The sequence below is a fragment of the Wasmannia auropunctata genome, unplaced genomic scaffold (genome assembly GCF_000956235.1).
Source record: "Wasmannia auropunctata unplaced genomic scaffold, wasmannia.A_1.0 LD336028.1, whole genome shotgun sequence".
Lineage (NCBI taxonomy): Eukaryota > Metazoa > Arthropoda > Insecta > Hymenoptera > Formicidae > Wasmannia > Wasmannia auropunctata.
The window spans coordinates 500,817-518,109 of NW_012026862.1; the positions used below are offsets into that span (position 1 = coordinate 500,817).

General features: G+C 41.8%; 1 protein-coding gene across 2 annotated transcripts in view; it reads left to right on the plus strand.

The window, feature by feature from the left end:
• The window catches only part of LOC105452599, a 38,694-nt gene that overhangs the window by 243 nt on the left and 21,158 nt on the right, over positions 1–17,293 (plus strand). For both annotated transcript variants that reach the window (XM_011693872.1, XM_011693873.1), the window contains exon 2: positions 6,718–6,922. In XM_011693872.1, coding sequence (XP_011692174.1) covers positions 6,718–6,922 — 205 coding nt within the window. The remainder of the gene's footprint in view (positions 1–6,717; positions 6,923–17,293) is intronic.

Consider the following 17,293-nt stretch of genomic DNA (forward strand, 5'->3'; position numbering starts at 1 on the left):
GGGGAGGGGGTGGACCAGCCGAACGTGAAACGTACAAAAACGAGAAATCGCGGGGTTGGTGAGGGGAAGCGAGAAAAGGGGTACGAAGAACGTGGGGAGTAGAAAAGAGAATTTATAGAAACCTATTCTCGAATGCCTCTGTCGGCGAGGTTTGCTTAGCGCTCGTCGTGAGGGATTCGCGTCGAGAGATTCGATTAAAACGAGGGATAATTAACCAATCTTCCCGAGGGACTTTGATCGGGGAAAACTTTCGAGGGCCGTTTTTGACTCGGACGGGAGATTGACGTTGATCCTCCGCGAACGATTTTCCGGCGACGACGACTAAACTATCCGTTTCTGACACGCTCGTTTAATCACGCTAATTACATTGTGACTCGCTCGACAGTTTAAACGTCGACGATTACGTTTACCATAATTGAGCAATTTGGAAATCGAAAAGAGTGCGACGGTGTGTCGTTAATTTTACAATAAATCTCTAACTGCAATTACTTCATATAAAATTCACGATTTTAGAATATAAAGGTACAATCAATGAACTCTCTGACACTCTCGTCGTCGGCGTAATGACGACATAATAAGTACAGCGTCTTTTGTCAACGAAAAATCGAATGGAGCGTGGAGTAAGCAAGCATTTCTCGGATTCGTAGAGAAGCGTGGAACGAGGTCTGATCGGATTTCTGGCAAAAAGGGAAAGGGCTCAGGGAAAACATGCAGTAGGCAACAATAGGATTCTGCGACAAGTCGATTTGTCGTGGAGTCAAGTTCGCCGACACGTCATTTGTCGCCGTTACGTTTCTCGACGCGCCCTTCTCTCTCTCTTTCTCGTTTTCCCGGCACCGAGTGTCCACGCCGACATCCGAGCTTCCGATTCAGTCGCTCCGAAGGAAGGGATTTCGCCATAAAGGAACGCGTTAATAATGCGAGGTAATTTGAGGCTCCGTCGCGCATTTGCATTCAAAATTACTTTCCGCGGGTGCGACTTCGAGTAAGCTATTTTAAACGGGTACACGACGCAACAATTGTATGCGTTCTCATCTTTTGCATGTAGCATTGAAGATCAATGGGATATCTATCTTTTAAACTAATTTTTCAAGCTTGGGCTGTCAAACGGATGGCTTCCCTCTCTCGACACATTCTTAAATTTCTTAGTCCGTACGTATACAAATACGTCACGGATTTATGGCGATACAGTTATCGTGACGTCAATATTAAATGTAAGTAAACGCTAAGATGAAACGGAATAGAATGTAAAATATTACGTCATTCGTTTCCGCCGTCGTGTTCAACTTTATGATGGCAATTTGTTTTGTAGCAGAAAGAAAATTTTATAGTAATCTCTGGACATATAAAATACTGAAAATTTTATAGATTCAACTTAAAGTTCAACTTGAAGTAAAGGATAAATCTTTGAAAAAATAGAGAAAGAAATCAAGAAATAGAAAAATAAAGGAATTTGAGAAAATTTATACTTGAAGGTAGTCAGAATTTTCATTAACTTTCGCTTTTTACGATGTGACGGTTAATGATTATATTATTTACGATATAACAAGTGCATGAACGCTTATATTAATAAGGCTATTAATTTAATTTTTAATTTAAAAAAAGTTGACTTCTAAGTCTTATTTATATTATTTTGATCTCGTTTTATCGTGTACCGCAATAAAGTGGTTCAATATTTTTTATTGTATTGTATTTACCGAGATTCTCGGTCGATGACATATTGAACAAGTGCAGCGGGTCAAACGGCGGTGGCGTCGAGTGCGCCGAAAGATCGATGGCTTCTTTAGAATCGAAAGAGAAGTCTATTGCCGGAGAGTGGCGTCAAATTGACTACGTCCTGGTCCTGCCATTTATACGCGTCGCTAACCTTTCAGACATAAAATTGGCCCATAAAATGCGATAAACGCAATAAAAAGGAAGAGACAATGTGTTTCGAGTTTACTTTTATTAGTCCCGACTACATTTCGCTCGCATTTTATGTGGAGTGGAGTCTTGCTCTTGCGTTACATACGTTTTCGCAACGCACGCGGAGATTGTTGTAATCCATACGGAGGCGATATTCACGAAACAAAGAAATATACATATTTCAGCGGTGCGTTATGAGAACGAATGTAAAAAAAAAAACGCTTCGTTAAAGAGGAAAACGACGGGTCGTTGGCTCCCTCGGAGAGCCAAACGGAAATGTCAGCGTGCGACGTTGAGTTGACTGCTTTTAGCCTCGGCATTTATATTCATCGGTAACTTTGATTGTGCGCCGTAGGAATCGAGAATGGTCCCCGAAACGAAGCAAGACGGCAGTAAAACTTTCACAGGGACACCGAACAGGCAGGGAGAGGAGAGAGAGGGATAGAGCGAAAGAGAAAGAAAGAAAGAGAAAGAGAGAGAGAGAGAGAAAAGGGGAAGAAGGGCGGGGGAAAAGGGTGGACGGGTAGTGAAATAGGCAAATCCCATGGCACTCCATCCCGCTCTGGCAGCGAGTCAGCCAGGCTCTGGGGAGAGAGTGTGGGCCCCTGTTATACCGGAGCTTTTATTTCCGAAGCATCGATCTCCATAAAGTTGCTGCCGCGAAATGAGTTCCTGCGGTCTTCCCGGAGTTACCCTAAAGCGCTTTGCACCTGCAGAGATACCTAAAACGGCGGCGCGTTGTATGTGTGTCCCTCACTCTGTGCACCTACTATCTCTCTGTGCAGTTGCACTTAATTAAAGAATGCAACTCAGTCGGGTATCTAGACGTCTAAATCGCCGCGTATACGGAACTTCGTTACCGTATTTATATAGAATACCCGGAGTATCTATATTTCTCGTTGCATTATCATGCCGTTAATTAAATTGATAAATACATATCGTGAAGATATTGCGGATGTTGCATCAATTTCAATTGAAAGGTAGCTGAAAACGATTTTATTGAATTTAGTCATAACAAGCTAAATAAAGTTAAGCTCTTATTCAAGCCTTAGAGTTCTTATTCAAGCTAAACAAGCTCCTCACCGCGAGTTATACTCGAACTGTCATTGTAGAATCAGATTGTGATTTTATAGCGACAGAAATAACTGAAATTGTCAGGTCATCTATAAAGATTGACAGGTCATCTATAAAGATTATTTTAGAATCTGTACAAAGAGATAATCATAAAATTCTATAAAACGCCTTTCTATATTAATATATTTTATTTAAATTTTATATTAAATGTAATATCTTTGTCATAAGGCGTTTAAAATAACTTTATTCAAATTCATGTGAGAGGATATTTCTAGTTTCGTCTCTTTTCTTAAATAAGTACTTAGATTTTTAGAATTTCTAGCACTTAAGCGTCTACAATGAAACTTAAGACTTAAAATTTAAGAGAATTAATCAATCACAATCAATTATTCTTCTCACGTGAGATGAATAATCGACTATAATTGGTCAATTTTCTTAAATTTTAAATCTTAAGTCTTATTGTATATATATATATATGCTAGAGCTATATAAATTTAATAAGATTTTAAATATTTAAAGTGTCGTCTACAATAAGACTTAAGATTTAAGATTTACGAAAATTGATCAATTATAATCGCTTATTCATTTCACGTGAGAAGAATAATTGATTGTGATTGGTTAATTCTCTTAAATTTTAAGTCTTAAGTTTCATTGTAGACGCTTAAGTGCTAAAAATTATGTATATATATATATATGTATATGCTAGAGCTATATAAATTTGTAAGCATATATATATATATTATATATATATATATATATACACAGAGTACATATAGAGTGTATATATAGAGTTTTTATTGCAAAAAATTCTTTTTCCAAGTTTTAAACATTTTTACAAATCGCAGACATCGTACCTATAACGGTATCTAACAGAGACGGCGCTATATATTCAGATTTGCGACTGGAACTGTACGCAGTCGAGTAATTCGAGAAAACGCGCCACAGAGCGGACTCCTTTCTCTTCTTCCCTGTAAGTACTCCCTGTTAACACAGTATTTACGAGTCGTTCTACGTTCCCTCGGGGATAGTCAGCGCTAGTTGGCATCGGATACGTATTTTCCTGCGCGAGGAGCGAGAGCATCTTCCCACTTTTATCTCTGGTTTTCTCTCCAGGCTTCCTCTCCTCTCTTTTATACGGGCACGTGCGCGTTGCTTCCTCGTCAACCTCGCGACTTCGGTGCGCTCCACCTTTTAATCTTTCGCGTTTTCTTCCCTCCAAAAGATTTATCCCTCGTAAACTGCCGATGCATTGACTGCAGAGGTCGAGAGATCTCGCGAAATGCGTTCGAATCAGAGGCTTGCGAAAAGTATCGGAAACAGAATCGGGGAGAAATCGAAGCGATATATTATATCGCGAAGCGAGTACAAGTGCCAATTTAATCGCCGTTAAGGCGGGATTTATGACGTTTGGAGCACGGCGGGGGGGGGGAGGAGACCAAGGACGGTTTCGGAGAGGAATGAGGGACGACTCCTCTCCACCGTCAAGTCGTCAGACACACAAAGAGATGTATCCTGAGCGCGAGACGTTACCGTTCTATTCGATTTCGTTCTATTATGTCCCGCGGCAGTGCACCTCCGGTTTCTCTCTCGCCTGCCCCTCCGGGCCGGGACGCCAGGACGAGTACGTCGCAGGACAACAGTGATACGGGTAGACGGACACTCAGACGTTCGCAATTACGACGGCAAAATACACGTAAGATAGGTGTAGGTATACCTGCGCCTCTCTCGCGAACGCGGACGCAATCTGTTAACCCTGGGCTCCCCTCCTGCCCTACTATTGTTGCTACTGTTGCACGCCTCTGCTGTTGCTGCTGAAGCGAAGGAGAGTCTCACGGTGCTGCAGGAGAACTGACGCAGCAAGACGCGTTTCCCGCTCGCTTTCCGAAACGGTCTCGCGTTATCCCTCAGATTCAGACTTCGGGGCTTCAGCTGTAGTACGCGCGGCAATTCGCTCTGGCCCTTCCTACGGAAGAGCACGGAGTGCAATTAAGCGTCGAAATTGAGAGAAAGTTTGGAGCGCCAAACAAAAATATCGAAACGCAGGTGCGCACTCGAAGAAAAAAGAAAAGAGAGCTCGATATAGGGGATGTATTTTTTTCCACACGTTCGTATACTCGATCCTTCCGTCAGCGAATTTTTAAGAAAAACGAATTAACTATGTTAAAATTTTAATTATTATAAGCCTCGAATTATTAAGAATTGAAGCTCAATGTGCTATCTCTATTTCCGGCCTCAGCTAAATAATTGCGTTGCAAGCCCGTAAATTTATTCGGCGCGCAGTTTAAACGGCTGAACATGGAGTTAAGAACTTCATGTAGAATTCGTTAGTGTCGGTCCACAATAAGGACTTTAAGCCTTACGCCATAAGATATTGACCAATTACAATCGATTATTCTCCTCATATTTGACTACGATTTATTTCTTACTGCTCAGGGCTTAAAATGCTCATTGTGGACCGACACTTAGACACCGAGATCCATCAGCCGTGACCGTAGAAGGCGCTCTCAAATTTAGTTGTGTGATTCACACACGCTGTCTAATTCCAACTATAATTATTGTTTAATAAAACTTTATTTTTCGACTGGCTCGCGAAATATTTTTTGCTACTTTCAACAGGCACTTAATTTGGACTGTTATATACGCGCGTATACAGTACGCGTATAAAATTGTTAAGATGCTATTTTTAAAATTGCAGCCGGGAGCGTGCTCAATTGCTGGAATTCGTAAAAAAATATATCCACCGGGAGAATATCTTTTGACAGGAAGAAGAAAAAAAAAAAGGAGCAGATTGAATTAAAACCGACTTCAAACGGGAGATTTTCATAGGAACGTTGCATTATGCAGCACGAGCGCGCCGTGACGTCCCCGCGGAGCAACTACATTAATCCTTTACGTGAATGACTCTCAAGCTTAGAATACGTTTGTATATACATACGCGTTCTCGATTCCTTCGAGACATTTGTATTGCTCGGGCTGAGATTCACCTGGAGAAATCGCAACGCGCGCCGCATTCCGAATAAATGCGCCCGGCATTTCGTCCCCCCGTCCCCCTCCCTCCCCTCTCCTCCGCGCGGAATGCACGCGCCCGGAACGAGACGCACACATAATCGTTAAATGAACTAGACGAAATAATCTGTCGAACGCACGATTTATTCGTTGCGGGTAGCGGCGGGATTAGTCCGCTTTCAGTCAAGCCCCGACAAAATAAATCAACGTCGGGCAATTGCAATTGCGCAACGTTGACACGGATTAGTTACGTGTATTAACATGGATAAATTACGGAATTGGTTACTCGCATACATATATATATATATATATATATATATATATATATATATTCGGGCTATCCGGCGGGCTGTCGGCTGTGACCGATAAAGAGAGACGACGGACTTCCGTCGAGAAGTGAAATAGAAATATATTTTGATTGATCGACGAAAGTCCATTCGTGGGAGAGAAGAGCCCGAAATTTCACGCAGCACTGCTTAATTGGCTGTCTCATGTTGTACCTTTGATAATCAAAACGCGAAAAGCTCTCGAGGGTCGGCTTGAGCGTTTCGAGCAAGATCGAGGGATAATAGCGCCGTTGGGGCGGGAGGGTTCATCTTTCTCTCTTTGTTTCTCTCTCTCTCTCTCTCTCTCTCTCTCTCTCTCTTTATCTCGGAGGGCGACTTATCGAGTCGGGGAAGCCGTTTAACGGTTCGTTACGAGAGAGCTCTTTCGCACTTTATCTGGTTTCAGGCTCTCCGACGTGAGCGGCGGGTGGAGCTGGGAGGGTTTCGGAGGAGGGATTCGTCGGGACGTGGGAATCATTCTGAAGACGAGAGAGACAGGTCGCGAACGGAATATCTACGTCTACAACGTCGGACTTAAACTTGTTGTCGCCTTAAGCTATGTACAACGCGAGAGCTGCAGCCAGCAGGTCCTTCCCTTTTCAACAAACGGGGTAACAAACTCAAAACGTGGTTGAATAAATCATGGCATAATTTTTTTTCTTTTCAAAATGACGCAGAAGTCTATTAACTCTAAGCCGCGGTTTATTCGGTTTAGATGGAACTCTCTGAATTTATTCGTCAATCCTACGGGACTTTCCGCGATCATTAAAAAGTTAAAAGACTCAAATTGGATTTGCACCGTACTGAGATTAAAATACAATTGCGTCAGTATTGTGTGCACCCTTCGCTGTGCTACGATGTGAATCGGATGTCTTCCGTCTCAAGGAGCCATTAAAGCTACGTTAATTATTGTGAGAAAAGAAATCGAGATCGTCAATTTCTTATATACACACACACACACACAGAGCGTGTATTGAGATCCACAGAGCGGACAGCGTGTCGCGTGACATCCGCGAAATGCACTTATTATTATTACGTACGCCGCCGTATTCCGTTTGTGCTCGACGGCGTGGCCGGGGGAAAATTTCGCGGTCCTATTACCCTTTTCGTGGCGCACTAATTAGTACCGCGGCAAGGGTGGCGTGGACTTCGTTAGGGAGAGTTAGTATCCATCTACATTCGCGCATTCGAGGCGCATTATATCGCGCCGGCATTTGTAAAACGCGACCGAGCATACGTACATTACAGCGCCGTGTCCGTATCTTCACGTCGATTTTAAATCGACTCTTCAGCTTTCTTTTCACGCCACGTCTCGGAATAATCCCTCGTTGACACGGCAATTTTTATAATCAGAAACATTATACAAAGATTTAAATTGAAGGAATTAGAATCCCCTCCCAAGAATAAATCAGATATAGTGAAGTATGTCTATGTGAGCCGACACGGGTATAGTGTGTGTATATATAATAATTTTTATTGCTACAAAATTCAATCATATACAAATTGCGCGCCGCATTTTTGTCGGTCTTGAAACACAATTCTTACATGAAGCCGAAATCCATTTGTAACGAATTATAGATGCATATTAGCATCAAAGATATATTAAATTGCTCGTCAATTTAATACAAGTGGATTTTGATGTCTCAAGACCGACAAAAACCGCGGGGCGCAGTTTGTACAGTCAGTGGCACAAGAACATTATTCATAATTCTGTTAATAGATGTATGAGTAAAATTTTTATATGTTAATATTTGCATTACGTTAGGTTAAAATGCTTTGAAAGTTAGATTCAGTTCGGTTTAGTTATTGTTATAACTGGATAAAATACAATAAATACAGGGTACATAAAATGGTATTTTTACAAAACACTGATTTTCACAATCTCTTCATGTAAACGCGATTGAATATAAATGTATGGATTGTTAAAAAAGATCTAGATGAAGAAAAAGCGTGTCTTCATTCTGAAGAAATTATTGTATCAATTACATTCGATTTGAAGGTCATGATCTGGAGTTTCCGAGACTTTTACAAAAAATCTTGTAAAAATGCCTCAATATTTCCAAGCCTTAATCGACAATGGAGGGAACTAGATGACGTATTAAATATAAGTGCATCGAAGCGTATATATTATAATATACTTCAAAATCATATAATTATTTTTTAAAAATCTTTTCTTTCTCAAGAGAAACAGATAACACGCTCTTGTGCCACTGTATGCGGCTGGATATTGTAACAATAAAAAATTATTATGCACACCAACACTTGTATAGCCATATACTTCGCTACATCTGAATTATATGAAAAAGCTTACATTAACGCGTCGCGTACAGAAAGATAGTCGGCAATTCGGCTCATAAGAGCCCGCAATTCGTGGGATTCTGTTACGCGTAATGATTTTACGTTGGCTAGAAAAGTCGAGGGGACTGGTGTTGAGAGTGAGTCATGCGGCCCGAAGTGTGTGTATCGGATGGATAAAGAATTCGGTGAGAGGAAAGTAGCGAGCGTTGACGGAGGCGCCAGACGAGGGTTTTCTCATGGAAAAACACGTCCTCACCTATTTCCCGAGCAGAGGAAGTTTCTTTGTGCCTTCAAATTAAGTTAGACCACATGGAAGACGTATTCTCAAACTTTTTCCTTTCCGCGCACGCCTCCTTCATCCGCTCATCTTATCTTCGTCTTCGTGTCTCTCCACCTGTCCCGACTCGGGTTACCACTCCATAAAAGGAGAGAGAGACGCGACTCGATTGCGCTTTATAAAGACATACTCGATTTGGTAAATTGTCAGAAATCGGGTGCTGATAACTGAAAGATTGATAAGAGTAACGCTTGTTACGCAATTAATTTTGTGATCTAGTCTGAACAATTTGGAGTGTTTTATTCGCCCCAAAAACCGACACTTTTCTTTACTTGGGTTACTTCAGACACGCCTTGCAGACAGAATTGCAGTCTCTCTTTCTCTCTCTCTCTCTCTCTCTATCTATCTATCTATCTATCTCTCTCTCTCTCAGCAAGGAGAAGAAACATTTCTACCCCAAGTGGCTGATGGAGAGGAGCACTTGTCGAGATTTCATTGATTCGAAATAAAGCAGTCGCGCACCGAGTGCAGTTTAAATACGATTCATCTTGTGAACATTCGAAATTCCGCGTCGCGCGAGGATCGTCGTAAAGAGATAAACATTCACCGTCGACGTTAAACTCCGGAACTCCGACGGTGAGACCGCCATAACAGATTCCCGTCGCGATTCCGCGAGACTCGGTTGACGAGTCAATGGAGAAGTCGGCGAGCAACATCATTGTCAAAAGCGACGTAATAGCGACGGAGGCGGCAATGACCCGTGCAAAACGCGGGGAAGGGGATCGACCGGGACTTTTGCGCGGCAATCACGGTAAAGCGCAAACTATTCAAGTTGTGGGCTTTCACCGTCGACTTGCAAGCACCAATCACTCTTTCTCTCTCCAGTCTCTCCTTCCGCACTCTCTCCTCCCTCTCTCTCTCTCTCTCTCTCTCTTTCTCGCGTCCGTCTGTTGTTCTTTTTTTTCCCTCTTTCGCCGTTCCTCTTCCTCCCACTCGTGCCCTCTCCGACACTTTCTCTCCTCGAGCATTCTGCCCTCTCTATCGTTTCTGCTTCTTTTCAGGCCTCCCGCCACTGTATACAAAGTGGAAGCACTAAATTGGAAACCGCGGCTTTGTCGGCGCTATTGCGGCTTCTTCTCTCCGCCGGTTCCGGTTTTTCGCCCTGTGTTTGTTGCTCCTTTTCTTTCATCCTCCCGCCTTCACCTCTGTCCCTTTTGTTCCTGCGGCGTTGCAGGCGGGACCGTTACTCTTGCACCGAGTCGCGAGAAGGCTTGCCTTGACGTCGCGAGGACAGGCCGCCGTTACCGTTGACATTGGGTCCAGATTTATTGAACGTGCTGCTCCTGAGGCAGAGCGGTACTTCCACCGGCTACAATTGAATTTACAATCGAGAAAGACCTCTCTTAAACCCCCGTCCTCTTGACGAAACATCGTTTCTCTCCTTTTTCCCTCTCCTCTCTCTTTCTCTCTCTCTCTCTCTCTCTCTCTCTCTCTCTCTCTCTTCATACACACTTCGATTTATATGATAATTATTCACACATAGATACACACATACACATATTCACACTTCGATTTATATGATAATTATTTAATAGTACCTATGAAAAATTAACGTTTTTGTAACTCAGCATAGCTATGCCTCTGTGCTTAATTTTTAAACCATTATATCGGTCTCACAGAGCGCTATTGAAACGTTACTTGTCAACAATTTTCTTACTTGTCACCATTTAAATATATTTTATTTCTATTGTATACGAGATTTTTTTATTAACCCTCACATTAAAACATAGTTTTTCTTTTCCCCATCACAAATATTCAGAAAACATATATTTTTATTATAATTAACTTATAAAATTAGCGAGAGCATAATAGCGGTCTGTCAGACCGACATTGTGGTTAGTGTGATTTTTTTTTGGCGTGGTGGTTTAAAGGTTAAGGGGAACTTATCGCGGAGCGCACAATAAATAATAATTTATCATCTTCATATCTCTGTTGACGAAGCATCATTTCTCTCTCTCTCTCTCTCTCTCTCTCTCTCTTTCTCTGGAGGCGTATATGAAGATGATCCGGAGAGAGTGGATGTTGCAAGTACCCGGAACAATCAGTCTCAGAGTTTCTTCAACATTGTCCGAGACTAAATGGCATTACCGGCAGGAAATTAATATTGCGCAAGAATAGCTGGTATCCGCGATAATAATGTGGTTTAAATATCCAGGGTTTATAGGTGAACTTCGCCGGTGCATTATGCACGAAGTCCCTTGAGTACTTTGGTCTTACCACAACATTCTGCTGAAACCTGTAAATGACCCTACTAAAATGTCCATGAGTGGATATTCGAGAAGTTTACGCACGACTTGGAGAATTGTACGCATGATGGGACACGCGAAAGTTTGCGAAACACTCGTATGTCTCGGAGTCGTATTTCTTTGCCAACACTGTAGAATCATCATTGCTTTCGAATTTATATCGATATTAAAATTTCAAATCTTCAATATTTTAGATGAAGATAAATCAATTATAACATTAATAATTATAATCACGGAATATTTAATACATTGGAATAACTTCATTCGATGTTCTTATATTAGGTTCTTCGAATAAATATTGGTTTTCCGTAATTCATCATACCTCTGCGACGGAAATAAGTAACGGCGGAGAATTATTTAATGCCCGACGTATCTGTAACTTTTAATTGCGATCGAAAATAAGTAACGCTAGAGAATTATTTAATGCTCCATCGTATTTATAACTTTTAATTGCAATCGCCCCGCGCTCTCATTGAGCGAAAACGTGATAGGATTATTCTCATCTAACTTACTCATCGGTTTCCACTGCGAATGAATGTAGATAGCTATCGGATAGATGTAATATATGTGGAGGTCGATCCACCTGGAATTAATTAAGACTGTTCCGCAAACGTCGATTACTATCGTTTAGAAATCCCCGATAAGGGACAGCGTTATACCCCACTGGGGTGACTGTCGGAACATCGTGAAATTTATCTGACCGTTTCTTGTTTCCGGGAGCGCGATATGAGAACGGTATACCCGATAGGATATTCGAATTACTCACGGACGCATTTCCGGCTTGCCTTATCTCTCCGCGGGATTACTTGTGCGTATACTTCGAAACGCTCTAAATTTGCCAAAAAACTCGCAAATTTAGATCCGAGAGATTATTATTTGCATTGAGAATATTATTTGCAACGCGTGTTGATTAAGTTCTTTACTCTTCGCTTCGTTTTTTAATGTATGTCATAAGCGATTCTGCATGATTTTTTTAAACAGTATATAATATATATGAAGCTTTGAAGGTATGTTTCGCGAGGTGCAGCCTCCGCCGCGCTCGCGTTTTATAACGCGGGCCTGCCAGCTGTATATCGATCGGTCAAAAAGCCGCAAACGCGAGATAAGAAATCTACGATTTCGATCTCCGGGATTAGCGGGCGAGACTGTTTAACTGTTTGGACAGTCGGCAGGCGGGAAGTTGTAGGAGTTGAGATTAGGGATAACCGAAACTATCAATAGAGTGGGGCAGCCTAGCCACCAGGTTTGTTGTCGAGCGGTTCGTAACTTGCTGTTACGCTATAAGTACTATACCAGTTACGGGGAGGGGGAGCCGGAGCATATATACATAGCGCAAGTGTACAGCTTACTTGTCGGATTGTTTGCACTGAGTGACGTTATACGCCGGTAACTGCTGTAATTATTATTACCGCGTTACGCGGCGCCCTCATATAATTCACCCCCTACTAATTACGATCCGCAGTTATTAATAATTCGACGAAACCAGGGGATTAGAGCGTCGCCGCGCGCGATTGGAGAATCCGGAGATGCAGCCTCCTCGCCACTCGATTAAAAAAAAAACCGTGGGATTAATTTTCTCTTTTTCCTTCTTTCTTTTTTATTCACGTCCACGGTGCAACGGGATTTCCGTCTAAAGCCCGAGCGTTCCGGCGCGAACCAAAATGTCAACCTCCCCGCCGCGTTGTACACTATACCGCTATAAGACACACCGCCTTTTCGCGCGTTGCAAAAAATATAGCGCGAGCGTTTATTGAACACGCTGCGAAATAGTAAATGCGCCGCGGGAGAGAGCGCTCAGCAGTAAATCACTCAGCAGTTGCAAAGTTGTTCAACTGAACGTGACCGATGTGTGCCCGGCACACATGGAGGGCGCGCGCACGGGGGCGCGCGCGCGAGTTTGCCGGCGGTGAATTGTACGTTGCGTTAGATTTAGTTAGCATAAAGGGCCGAGTTCCATTTAACGTGCTGAGTACGGCGTAAGACCATAACGATACTGTGTTAGAACTTTTGCCACCCGAATTAACGCTGGTTATATCGCGCTCGGACAATAACTTTCGCGGCGGTATGTATATAATTTATATGCCGCAGTTATAGAGAATACGCTCACGGGTAAAACATCCATTCGCTCCTTTCATCTGCATCCGTCTAATAATTATCTATTAAAATGAGTAACTACCGCGGATAATTATCGTTATCGCTATAATTGTATCTTTCTTTTAAACCGTCATGTTAAAAGTATCCTCCTTTTTTTTCTTGATTACACTGTTAATTACACGAAAAGAACAATTTTGCTGGTTCCAGATCTGAAAATAATTTTCGTTCAATATAATCAAAATAATTTTGTTGGAAAGTCATAATGATTGCTAGAATATCAAAACGTTTTAATGCTTATAATTTTTAACTTTGCAACAAATTATTTTGATGATTAAACAAGAATTATTTTCAGATCTGTATTTAGTAAAATTTTTAGACCTTTCAACAAAATCGTTCTTTCCGTGTATGTATTGCAATTAATTATATATTCCCGATTTGTATACACCTTTCCATATCTCCAAGACGCGATGAACAGAACGCAATTGGGAGACTGTTCTTTCTCTGCGCTCTCTCAATTTCTTACGCGTCACGTTACAATCTGTAGAAACGTAGGTATTCTCTAAATACAGCCGTACTCGCGGAGCAAACTTTTTCCTCGCGTTAATTAGCTCGCGGAAAAAGCCCCGCTATAATTCCAGGGTTAAGTTCCGCCGCCCGCCGTTCCTCTTTTATTCCCGCGGAGATAAACGTGGAATGGAAAACTGACGTTTCTCGCGCGGCTTCGGCGCGGTTAAAGTGACCGGGCTTCTCGTCTCGCGGCTTACGGCGGTTATTCCCGTCCCCCGCGTCTCTCCCCGGTAAAGAGACGTTCCGATTTCGTTTTTGGTTCCTACCTACTAGGAAGATCCTACCAGCCTCCCGCGATGCTTCATCGCCGAATAGCTCCGCGACGAGGAAATTGAGAAGACGCCGTAGGGTAGCTATGAGACATATTGGAATTCCAGAATTCACTATCCTATCCCCCACATTCGTCTCCCTCTCCTTTCACCTCCCATCCCCCCTCTCTTTTCTCTCTTCGTCTCCTTCACCCCCACGTGGATTTTTCGTTCCCTCTTTCACGGTGGAAACTACCTGCACCGTTTCGCTACCCGCAGCCTGTTTCGGAACTGGGGCAACGCCGAAGATGTCGTCGTACGTGATTGAATATCGATTATGTGTCGAGTCCCCGCCGCTCTCTCTGCCTAGGGTATCCACGGTTAGCCGAGGACGTAGCACCGAGGGATGAGGATGACAAGGATCGAGAAAAGAGAGAGATTGGGAGCCGAACGAGCCGTGAACTCGCTTCTCATTCACGTTAGTTTGAGCGGTTTTCTGGAATCTTAACGGGCCGCGCCTTCTTCGATCGATTGGATCAGCTCCTTTTTTTCCCACGGCAGACTGCACTCCTCTCTCTCTGTCTCTCTCTCTCTCTCTGCCGCCGAGGGTTGATTCCCCCGTAACGGCGAAACGTTTATTTACCTCTATCATAGAATTATCGAACGGCGGTGAACGTTCCCTTACAGCGTGACTGCAGAGGGGAGAGGAAGGAATACGTATTTGATCGTATAATTCGTTTAATCAACACGGTACACTCGATATATTTCTCTGAAGATTTGTAAAAAGAGCCCCGGGAAGGAAATTATAGTGGATTGCTCTAAGGATCTAATATTTATTTAATACCCGCCTTTTTCTGGTCTTCTCGCATTCTCTGCCCGATATTCTGTTTTCTCCGGGACTCAAATCTCGTGTCGATCGACTCAATATCACTTTAACGTCGACGAAGACTTTTCTCTGACGACTTGCCGTCGATTCGAGTACCTGCAGCTGGCGAGACTCGTAATCCCAGCGATTGCCGTTATGTTCCGTTATAATGTTCTATAACATCGTCATACAATCTGCAAACATTCCATATCATTCTGTATCGATCAATGCCACGATCAATTAATATATTCCGTAGAAAAATTGTTCCTTTTTTCGTAATTTTCGTTAATTTTCCATTAATTTTCTCTTCATTTTTCACTATTTTTCAGTATCGTCCTTCTTGTCCTAACAATAACGCAAATTTTTCCCGTCAATAATATTCGCTCAATTTTCTGTTCATTTTCCCCACTGAATTATATAGTTGGCATTGCCATGCATTTGCTTTCATTTACGGTGTCTCACGTTTCTTTTTTTTCCCCGATAGCTGGCACGTGATTTTCCCTTCTCGTTATTTCCTATGTCGCACCATGCAAACATGCTGAAAGAAGGACTAGATAAAACACGATCCTACCCACATGGAGCTTCGAGGGTAGGCGCAACTGCAAAGGAAAATATTGACTTTTTCCGTGAAAGTCGCTCAGGAATCTGCGCACGCTATACTTATAGCGCAAGCTAAAATGCGTGACGGCTTCAGTTTTGCATTTATTGCATCGCATGGAGGGAAGAGAAAGGAGAGAGAAAGGAAGGAAAGAGAGAGAGAGAGAGAGAGAGAGAGAGACAGAGAGAGCTTGAGTTTCTTCGGAACTTTCGCTGCGCGATAATGACGGAAGTTACCTCTAGATTCATATATTTTTCCTTTGAATCTGCTATTACAATTGTATCCCAGTTTCACAAATGATTGAGTCGTTCAATAATTCCTACGCTTTTATATTCACAAACTCGCCTACATTATTTATTCAGCTGTGACCGCGTTGTTACTATTATATACCATCGTTTGTTTTACTGCACTGCGGTTTTTTCTACGCGCCGACCGCTCATCTGATAACCAAATGGAGATTTTTTTCTTTATTTTCTCAATTACTGCTTATATAATGACATCGTGACTCAACTAACGGATCCAACTAACGATTTATTCTCGATAGCTATAAGTATCTTCTGTTTTAATCATGGATTGGATTATATATATAATGCCCCAGAAACCATATTCTTTTCTTAGAATCTTCAGCAAAATTAAGTAAAGTGTTTTTCATGGATACTAAATAAAATATTATTCTTTTAATTTTCAATTGGATACCTCATGGCAAGGAAATTCCGGATAAAAATTCCATTAATACACGGAAAAAACAATTTTGCTGGATTCAGATCAGAAAATAATTTTTGTTCAATAATCTAAATAATTTTGTTGGAAAGTCAAAACGATTGCTAGAATAGCAAAATGTTTTATAGTAACGCCTATCATTTTTAACTTTCTAACAAATTATTTTGATTATCGAATACAAATTATTTTCAGATCTGTATTTAGCAAAATTTTTAAACCTTTCAACAAAATCGTTTTTTCCGTGTATATGATTCAGAACTAATAGAAAAAAAATTTCCTATAAATATGCGTTCTTATTTCTAAAATGTACCCAGCCAAAAATATTACTTTTGTCTTTATAAGCTAGCTGCCGGTGTCTTTTAAAATATAACTTTGATATTCATAATTTAAAGAAACCGCGCGATTTCTGGAATACTTTGTATGTATAGACTTCGCTCGTGATTCTTAATCATCCCTCGTCCTCGTCTTTACTTTCGTGATTTGGTTCTCGCCAAATCTCATGGATTTTCCCAACCTTACCCTACGTAATCTCGTTTAAGAAGTCTCCTGCGACTTCCGCGCGTATTAATTTGCATTTTTCTCCATAGAAACATCGTCTTTAAACCACAGTCGAATACAAACTGATATTCTGAAATAAACGATCGCCGCGGTTTTAAGGAACATTTGTACTAAAAAAAAAAATATATATATATATATAGTATATATTTTTTATAGTTGTATATGTATATAAAACATTTAAAAAGAATATACATCTTAAAAAGTTCCTCAATCGATTCGCCGCCGCGAACGCACTCGCATCTCGCAATTTACTCGAACTCCTTATAGACATCGATGTTGCGGTCGCGATATCGGGAAATTGCACTAATCATAAGGAAGCGCGTGAACTTCCAGAGAAAAATAGAGCAAGCGAAGAAACCGCGTGCGCGGTGTAAGAGATCACTCGGCGACGATAACGAGACGCCCACGGTAAGATCGGAATGAGCTCTCCTCTCCCGCCGCCGTTTCACCC